At 44.0% G+C, this 10,315-nt stretch overlaps 1 protein-coding gene across 1 annotated transcript in view; it reads left to right on the forward strand.

Moving 5' to 3' along the window:
* The first annotated feature begins 7,875 nt into the window (after positions 1-7,875).
* LOC103367380 (SRC kinase signaling inhibitor 1-like) overlaps positions 7,876-10,315 on the forward strand; it is a 55,665-nt gene continuing 53,225 nt past the window's right edge. Inside the window, exon 1 of the mRNA XM_008295385.1 lies at positions 7,876-7,964. Within this exon, the coding sequence (XP_008293607.1) occupies positions 7,950-7,964 (15 nt within the window). The 5' untranslated portion in view covers positions 7,876-7,949. The remainder of the gene's footprint in view (positions 7,965-10,315) is intronic.

The raw sequence follows: 10,315 nt of genomic DNA on the forward strand, positions 1-10,315 counted from the left end.
TAACTCTTCTAAATATATATTTCCCATTGTTCAATGCCTAATATTTTATCTTTCAAATAACTGCCAGTATTTGTAAAATTATTCTGTTTTTTTTGTGCATTTTAAATACAGTAGAAATTCTTTTGAAAATACTGAATTATTATTTTTTTTAACAGTAAACATGTAAATTCTTACTTTTTACCTTAATTTTGCTAATACATAAAGGCAAAAACAATTGTAAAATAGCAGTAAATTGTTAAAAAAATAAATGAAAAGCTGTTTAGATGTTCATATTTTTACAGTGTACAGAAAACAGCCTCATCCAGGTGACTGAGTTCAACATCAAGCTCCATTTATCAGCTTATTTGACAGAAATCTCAGCGTTTTCCTCTGATTTCTCACCGTTTGCTAAACAAACATGCTCGTTATGCTTCAGGAGATGAAGCCACAGTTCTGGCGCTGGATTAAAAACGCGTTTGCCAGAAACTCATCTCTGCAGAAGGAGCCTGTTATCATGTACAGTAGCAGCAGCAGCAGCAGCTCTTCTGTCGTCTGTTCAGCTCGTGACAAACACACATGCAGCCTTTTTTTTTTTTTTTCCTCCCTCCAATCCCCCTTCTGTTTGTTGCTGGTCTGCAGCTCATGTAGGATTGGTTATCGCTCCCCTTCCTCTCGGGGAGTCGGGGAGTCTCGCCTCCTCTTCTGATGCAACAGAAACCCTGCAGCAGTGCACTGCTGAGCTCATGTGCCAGGCAGAGTGTGTGTTTAATAGTCCCCCTTTGATGTTGCGCTGCCTCTTCCAGCTCGCTAAATGCACACACAAACACGGGTGGTGCCCCTGCTGCACAAACACATCGCACATTAGCAAACAATTATGTCACATCAGACGCGCGCTGGTCACGGAGGCGGTAAATGTGGATGATGTACGTCCGACACACATTTGCGGGCCGGGATCGCCGGCTCGTCCGTGGGGGTGACCGTGGATCCAGCCCGCAACCGCTGCTGACGCTGTCAAAGGCACAATGGAGCCGAGTGCTGCATAATTCCCTCCTTTTCATCGCTCCCAGCCTCACTTATACAAATATTAATGCTCCATTTTAGGTTCTCTGGTGCTCTTGTCTTCCTGTCTGGAGAGGCCACAGTAATCACAGCCCATTGTCTTCCTCCTTCGCCTCAGTGTTTAATTTGGAGGAATGTGCCACACTGTGGGCTCAGATAGGGAAAGGGGATCCGACTGAAGCTGTCGCCACTATTCCACTTATTCATCAGCCATCTTCATTTGCGGGGGAATTATAACGGAGCCCATTGCCAGTGGGATTTTGTTGAAGTAACCATAGTGACAAAGCGGAAGAAATAGTTAAATAAATAAATGCCTCCCTGGCTGCATTGTCCCCTGCACTCCTCAGACTGGTTATCTTTAACAATGTCCTGCTGTCGAAGTGATTAGAAAACAATGCTTTTCTCATGTTTATCCTCAGAGAAGCTCTGTAGGTTTACTTTTACAGGCTATTGGAAGCAAATCATAGCTGTTCTTCCCCTTTGACCTCATGTCTCACTGAGCTGGTGTGGAAACCAGTGATGGAGACCCAGTGAGACAGACGTTTGGCGTATTGGCACCGTAGCTTATAGGTGGTTGCAGATTTCCTGAAAGAAATCACAGTTATTTTTCCACTTTGACCTTATGTTGGTGCTTCTGTCTCACTGTTCGAAGCCTAAATTCAGACCTCGTCCACACATATCAGAGTTTTTGTAAAACCGAATATCCTCCCCGTCTGTCTAGAAGAAAACATCCGTCCACACCACCTCGTTTTTAGAAAAAGAACTCCAATAACTAATAACTCCGACGACAGGAGCGACAACCGGGACATACGGAAGTTGTCACACCATTCCTCCGGGAGCACGATTTCCATCTCAAAGTTCTTCCACCAGCTGGCAGCGCGTCCCGGTCTGACCCAAAACCGGCGTCTTTGACGGAGAACAAGCCTCGGACGTGGAATGGCAAAGTGGCGGAAAATAACCGTCCTTCGCCTGTGTTCTTGGAGCGGTATGTGGGCCTGGACCAGAGACAACGCGGTTCTGAGGGCGTCCACGCTGTTTCCAAATGTAAACACAGGTCGCATATGTCATGTAAAGAACATATTTAGTCGCAGGCAGTGACATTTTGAAAAATTAAAAGTCTTTCTCATGAGCCTGTTTAAATAGCCAATAAGTAAGTTGTTGACGAGCTAGAGACCATTTGGCTAGCAACAGTTTACAATGTGAATTAGCCTGGTAATAAGCCTAATGACACTATCAAGGTCCTGCTATGTAGCCTACCAATCAAATGCTAACTGGGCTAACAGTCAGGCTAACCTTGCAGCCAGTTAAGGAAGTGAAACTAAAAGTGTTCCTAGTGAGCCTCTTAAGCTAGCCCATGAGCAGTTAGCTAGTCTGATAGCTAGGTACGCTAGCTACCAGTATGAAGTGACAGTCTTCCTGCTTTGGCTAGGAACAGTCTGCTAGCGCACTATGATGATGCTAATTAATGTTTTTTAGCTTTATGGGAGTGTGAAAATTAGCAGTTAAGACCCGGTTATTGACGTCCACATGCAGACGTGTAAACGGAGGATTCACAGATCTTCACTTTGGTCGGAGGATCGTTTTTAATGCCGTAGATCTGCATTTCTGTGCGGATGAGAAGCCAAATCCTAGTGAAATATCTTCGTTTTGTGAGACACCCGGCTACATGTGGACGAGGCCTGAGTCACACTGATACAGAAGTTTGTCTGTTGCCATGGTAACATGACGGCGCTGCAGCTGGTTCCAGGTTTAGTTCAGAGCAGCAAGTTTTTTTGAAACAAGTCACGGCTGTTTTTCCACTTTGACCTCATGTTGACGCTGTTGTTTCACTGTTAGAAGCCTAAATCCAGACACACTGATACAGAAGTTTGTCTCTTTGACCTGTTGCCACGGTAACAGGACAGCTGGTTCCAGGTTTAGTTCAGAGCAGCAAGTTTCTTTGATATTAGTGTTTTGTTGACAACAGCTTTGTAAATGAAGAAGCTGCTGCTGATGATTTAACTGTTCTGAGCATTAAAGACAGCAGCTCTGCCAAACATTATGATGCTATGCAACAAAACTGCAGCTACGTGTTGAGGGAAGCATATTTCCTGGCAGATTGCCTTTGTGACATTTCGTAAATATGTTTCAAATGTCGATTTCTGTGCCATTTCTTTCTTTCTTTTTTTACAGTAACAACGTGGCCAATCTAAAATAGCTTTGTCTCATGTGGACAATTCCACTGTGCTTTAATTACTGAACAATAAACTGACTGTTGGTTGATCACACAGCTGACTGTCGGTTGAGAACGTTATCTAAAATTTGCCGATTATTTACGTAGCTAATGTTTTAGCTCACCGTTGCTGTTGTGCTGCTCTGCTCTGCTTCACCTTGTGTTCCTGTTGGACCGTGAAACTCAGCAGAGTGGAGCAGAGCAGAAAGGCACAAAGCAACAACTTGTTTCAGACATTTGGTGTCTTTCCCGATGCTAGCGCAGGCTAAAGGATTATTTTTCGTTCACAGCTTTTGTGGTTGCAAATGAAACGTGAAGTAACGGAGAAAATGTGGTCGACATGTTTGTTTCGGACGGACATACAGAACCTTTAAATACACTGAAAAAATAAACAAACTCCGACTTCACATAGTGAGATAAAGACCTTGCAGATCTTAAATAAAGAACAGAGGCTCCTTGGATTCCCAACGAGCAAGTAGTCAGTAATGGCTGGAAGGGACCAAAAAACCAAAACCTCCGACAAAACCGGGCTCAGGGAAGGCGGCCATCTGCCTCCACCGGTTGGGGTGAGAGTGAGGATGAGGGGGTTGAGGAATAGTACCAAGACAACGAAATGCAGTTGAGCATCTAATCTAATGTGCATTATTTACAGTATGAACAGAACGCCATGAGCACGCTGTCATGTGAATACATAAATACATGGGTATGTTATGAATGGATCATCTAACGAGTGCTGTGAGCAGCATAAATAGTACAAACAGTGTTAATCCTGTGGGTAAATATGCAGGATTTAGCTGTTTATATAAGTCGATAATGAAACTTTTTAACCTAGCGTCTGACCTCTGGACCAGTTAGAGCTGATGCTGTGCTTTGACCAGTGTGACTTCTGTCTCTGCAGCCGAAAATTCAATAAAACAAACAAAGACAAAAACACTTTTTTTCATTTCGAAGGACGTTTTTTAAAAAAAGGATTTGTCACTTCTGGGAGGCTGGAGGCTTTGCGAGACACTCGACAGTGTTTCGCGCCTCTCGTACAGACAACGGGCCGGCTTCCATCCAGAGAGGCGTCCCTCTGCCATGCTGGTCCCAGAGAGCTAGCTCAGCTCCAGCCCATTCAGACGGACGCGTCTGTGGCCCTCGTGCTGCTTGGCTGTTGATATGATGCTCGGCGGAAAATCGCTATTCCCCCGATCGGGCTCGGAGAATGGCGGGAGTGTTTTTCCGCCGCTAAAAGGCTTAGGAGGCCGACTGCCGCAGCGTTTTCCCCCGACCGGCTCGCCGACTGGCACCGGGCTGAGGCACGTGGCCAGAATCACTTATTGACACTTCGCTGCCATCTGCCAAGACTGCGAGGTTTGCTTAGCGGGCTGCACATTTAAACGGCCGAACTGAGCAGAGAGCAATAACGGGACGGAAACTTCCCTCCAGATTTTAATGTGAAAGAAAATTATCCGTCACTAGAGGCTATAACCGAAGTAATAGAGAGAAAGGAATGAATACGGTGTTCACGGCGAGACATTTTACCTTTTATCTGCTGCAGATATCTGGCATTCAGGCCCTCCTGGATCAAGAACAGCATTTGCTCATATTATCATTCCTTTCAAGGACAAATGGCTTTTAGCATTCATGTATTTCTACAGTTCTGTTCAGCTGAGTCCTGACCAGCTGTAATTACACTGTCAGACAGTCTGACTAGTCATCGTACTATACCTTCAGTTTCTCTCAGGTCTAGATCTCTACGTTGTCCTTGTCAGATAGATGAAGGTTGAAGCTCATCAGATTGATGCTACAGAAAGCTCAAGCTCGTCACAGTGTAATTACAGGAAGAGACACAAAGGAAGTTGATAGTTTGAACAAAAAGCTGGTTTGCTGCAGCCTGAGGATGAAGTTTGAGTGAATTTCTACCACAAGTCTCTGATGAATGAAGCTCGAGTTCTCCACAAACTCCACACCAGTAGCTTTTCCTATTTTACAGCGTAAATCCAGCACAGCGCGTTCTTTCTATAACTGTACACTGAATTACAGATATTTCTAACTGTTGTTGTGACTGGTCGGAATGACTTTATAGAAATGATGTTATTAATCTGTAGTATTCACCACTCAGGGCTCAGTTTTCACTTCATATAAAGTCCTGCACCTCTATGGAAACACAACAACCGTGACTCGAAGGAGAGAGAACTAAAGGCCTTCCATGTACAACCTGCTTCCACATTGGGTTCTGTGTGAACACTGCCTGCAGTTCAACAGAAAAACGTCCCTGAATGTTTGTCTCCTGACTGTTGGTCACAGCCGAGTCGATCATAACGTAGTAGTTTGGTGAAGGAGCTCAGAATAAAATCTGGTTACCGCAGTTGGTAGCAACGTTGCTTCGCAGCTAGAAGGTCGCTGGTTTGCATCCCGGTGGGGGCACCAGAATCTTTCTGTGTGGAGTCTCCATGTTCTCCCCGTGCAGCGTGGGTTCTCTTCAGGTTCTCCACCTTCCTCCCACACAGTCCAAAAAGGTTAATTGGTGATTCTAAATTGTCCGTAGGTGTGAATGTGAGTGTGCTTGGTTGTCTGTCTCTAAGTGTAGCCCTGTGATAGACTGGTTACCTGTCCAGGTGAACCTGCCTTCACCCTGAGTCAGCTGGGATAGACTCCAGCCCCCCATGACCCTGGTGAGGATTAAGGTGTAGAGATGATGGAGAGATGGTTACAACAAACTGTTTATTTTTGGTGAATTTTTAAATGAGATGTGTCCAATAAATGAATGTTAAGCCAAACCTCTTCAGGCCTGAGCTCTTGTTTGATGTGCTGGTCTTATTTCTCTTTGATCTGATCAAATAGCGAAGAGAATAACAACTTGAAAACTAAAAATAAATAATCATAAAACAGTAAAAGTAAATACCTACTGTGGTAATATAATATAATAACATGTGATGTCCAGGCATGTGGACGCCAGGTCTAATGAGGTTCAGTTTGGTTCATCATGGTGATGGAGATGCACGACACTCACGGGGAAGCTGAAAACCCACCAGTACCTCCCTACAGCCTGCTGCTGGCGTCAGCGCCCGATCACACTTGAACTGGTTCTATGTTCTTATCCAGATGGTTCTCTCCTGACTAGATCCTTGCTTGTGTTGTATCTGCTCTCAGATGTACGTCGCCTTCGATAAAAGCTGAATGAAACTGTCGAATTGTTTCTGCTTTTACCGTTTCTGTCTCTGGTCGCTGCTTTGATTTTGGTGCATTGTTTTTTAGAGATGAGATGCCATTGAAGCCTTCTGGCAGGTTTTGTGGGTGAACACCTTCAGCTGTTCCGTGTTAGCGTGGCTGTGTTTGGTCTTTAAACCGGGCTGACTGCGTTTTTATTTATTTTATAAATCTAGTAAAACTCACACGTCCAGCGTGGGGATGTCAAGGTCAAACGGAGACGCCAGCGGTTTCACAAAACCCGACTGTTCAGCCGGGAATATACGAGCAGGGAAGTGAGCAAGAGGTTCCCGTCGGTGTCCCCCACCCCTCACTTAAAAACAAGTGCCCTTGAGCAAGGCAATTAACCCCCAGCTGCTGCTGTCGAGCTGCTCAGCGGGAAGCAGGACCGAGGCTGTGTCTGGCGGCCAACGAGTCGTGTGTTCTCGTCGCCTCCTTCACCTGCCTGTCCTCCCCCCGGCTGCTGCTGCTGATGTGCGGCCTGTCGACTCGCATCATCCAGCAAAAAACTGCACTCGCTAAAACGCCATTTCATACGAAGTGACACAGAACCTNGCTGGTCTTATTTCTCTTTGATCTGATCAAATAGCGAAGAGAATAACAACTATTAAAAGTAAATACCTACTGTGGTAAAATAACCCAACATGTGATGTCCAGGCATGTGGACGCAGGTCTAATGAGGTTCAGTTTGCTTCATCATGGTGATGGAGATGCACGACGCTCACGGGGAAGCTGAAAACCCACCAGTACCTCCCTACAGCCTGCTGCTGGCGTCAGCGCCCTGTCACACTTGAACTGGTTCTATGTTCTTATCCAGATGGTTCTCTCCTGACTAGATCCTTGCTTGTGTTGTATCCGCTCTCAGATGTACGTCGCCTTCGATAAAAGCTGAATGAAACTGTAGAATTGTTTCTGCTTTTACCGTTTCTGTCTCTGGTAGCTGCTTTGATTTTGGTGCATTGTTTTTTAGAGATGAAGCGGGACCGAGGCTGTGTCTGGCGGCCAACGAGTCGTGTGTTCTCGTCGCCTCCTTCACCTGCCTGTCCTCCCCCCGGCTGCTGCTGCTGCTGCTGCTGATGTGCGGCCTGTCGACTCGCATCATCCAGCAAAAAACTGCACTCGCTAAAACGCCATTTCATACGAAGTGACACAGAACCTGGCCGACAGAGCGCTGGTAGGCGGCGAGGGGCTCTCTCAGCGGAAAGGAATGCCTCGGTATGTAGCGTAAGCGTCCGTGAAATCTCCCAGTGCAGGGGTGTGGCAGCTGTGCAGGGGAGGGGGGCGTACAGCTGTGCACATCATCCATCAAAACCTCACGTATTAGCTGCTGGGAAGTCTGGGTCTGAGAAACCGTTCAGGGCTCGAGAGGAGGAAGTTATCGCGTTCAGTCGGCAGCAGGTTTAAGCCTGAGAAGCTGAATATATTTCCAAAAATCCTCTGAAGGTTTCCGAGTCTGCCGAGGAGCTAATGAAGCCGAAGTGTAAATGACGAAGTGCCTTTAGACAACATGCTGGAAGCGGAGGTAAGGCTCTGAGCGGCGGACGGCTTTAATGGGAATCTGCTGCGTCTTTGTCAAAGGCAGCTTTTCTCTGGACGACTCAGACAAAAAAAACTGTTAAAATCTGGCAGCAAATGTGCCAAAAAATAAAATAAATTAAACATATAACATTCAAAAAGCTGTAAAATGGTGAAAATAATGTCAAATATTGGTAAAATAATACAGAATTTAGTAAAGAATTAGTAAAGTCAGTCTAATGAGAGTTTGAGCAGATTAAATACTGTCACTGTTGTCTTAAATGCAGTACACCAAGCTTGACTGTTATTCATCATGTTGATTATGTACCATGTTTTTTTGTTTCCTTTGTGGGCAGATTTTAGAAATTCTTCCAATACTGCGATAATTTGGTTAGCTTCAGATGTCTGAATTGTTAAGCATAGATAGCTTGTGTTAATGCTAAACTGGATGAATCTATATAAAGTTGTGCTGGTTGTGACATCCCCAGGGTTGGGCAATTGGGCCAAAAGATCATATGATGCTCCCCTCTGATTTAGCTGAACTTAAGCGATCTCATCATCAGTTTTGTTTATGGTTTTAATTTGGCTTACAACACCTCAAAACTGGCTTCAAATGCCTCTGAAATGTGATGAGAATAAACAAATATGGGACATAATGAATCCTGGATATGCTGTAAATGGGAAATGTACAGAATCTGCATTTGTTCATGATGACAGAGTGATTTTATGGTCAGTGATTTAAAAGAACTAAAAATACAGCAACATGTAAAGCAATGCTTTATTCTGTGATTTTATCAATAACTTGGAAAACAAACAAACATGGAAATCTGTTTTTTATTTTATTTTATTTTAAAAAATCTGAATTCAATTTAAATAATGACAAATATCTGTACATCTTTTTTTTGCTAATGTAAATACCATAAAATAACAGTTTAAAAACATATTTGAATGTTTTCCAATCCTTAATATACATTTTGGTTTTCTGTCAAATAGTGGCAAATATATGTTTTGTTTTTTTGCTGATTTAAATACAGTAAAAAAATCGTGTAACTTTACCAGTAAACATTGTAAAAGAGCAAATTATTATTTGTAAAAATTCAGATTTTTGATTTTCTGACTTTCTATGGACCAAACAATCATTTAGAGGCTGATCAACAGATTTTATTGACCCGGGCAGGTGGACCAGAGACACACAAACAGACCATCAATAAAAAGTGTCGCTACAGTATTGTTGGTTTAAAATGTGTTTAAAGGTGTTAAAAAGGGCAGAAGGTCTCCAATAAAACAGTTTAGTCGATATAATTAATCTGTAAAATGTGAGGAAATGGAGAGAAATGCCATCACAGAGTCCCCATAAAGAAGGTTTGTGTTTAATAAATGATTATGAAACCGTAGCTGGTATTTCTTTATTGATCGACTACTTACCCCACAGTAGCTTTCAGCCTCTACCTGGTTGTGTTCTGATTGTATTCCCCTCATTCAGACTCCACATGTTCATGCTCCAGCAGGTAGCACTCTGCTGTCCAGATGCTACGAGCTGCACAACAAACCTCAGCCGACGCAGTAGACTCATGATCTCCTTCCATCCGAGGTGTTGATTTGTTGTTTTTTTGTTGTTAAATATCTCTGAGTTGCTTTTGAACACGACAGGAGGACGTCTGTCGGCTGCTGCAGATCGTATTCACTGCAGGTATCCGGCCAGATGTTTGTTCATCGTTACGGAAACTAAAGATAAATGAGTCGTGGAGCGCTGCCTCCTGATATCAGGTTAGCTGATGTTAATTTCAGTGATTGTTTCAAATCACCAGCAGAAAATAAAACATGTCGGCTGTCTTGTAATTAAAACGTGTAGCGATGAGAACGGAAACGCTTATTTCACTGTATTCTAATCTACATGATGGAGTTTTACTTTTACGGTCGTTATGAAATAATGATATCGCAATTACGACGCCATCTGGGTTTAGTGTCACAGTACGACTGATTAAATACGACGGCAACCTGCTGCTTTACTATTTAAAAAACGTGAAGTCGCACCAACAAACCGGCTCCGGGCCTCGCTGTGAAACACAAAGACTTCCGGCAGCGCGACGTAGCAGCGACAAACGGTCTGAAGAACATCTCCCGCCTCAGGATTCATTAACGGAAACTGTTTTATTGCCTCGTAGTCTGATAAAGGTGGAACAAGTAGGAATTATCCGCCTCGTGTTTTCCTTCAGCGGTTCGACGCTGGAGGAAACGTGGTGGCGACGAGCGCTCATGAAATTCATGGAGTTTCTCATGCAAGAAAATACACATAGACGTTTTTCTGACTGTGTTTGTTGAGAACTTGAGCGGATGTTTTATGCATGCTTTGTGGCA

The sequence above is a fragment of the Stegastes partitus genome, unplaced genomic scaffold (assembly GCF_000690725.1).
Source record: "Stegastes partitus isolate 25-593 unplaced genomic scaffold, Stegastes_partitus-1.0.2 Scaffold1043, whole genome shotgun sequence".
In the NCBI taxonomy this organism is placed as follows: domain Eukaryota; kingdom Metazoa; phylum Chordata; class Actinopteri; family Pomacentridae; genus Stegastes; species Stegastes partitus.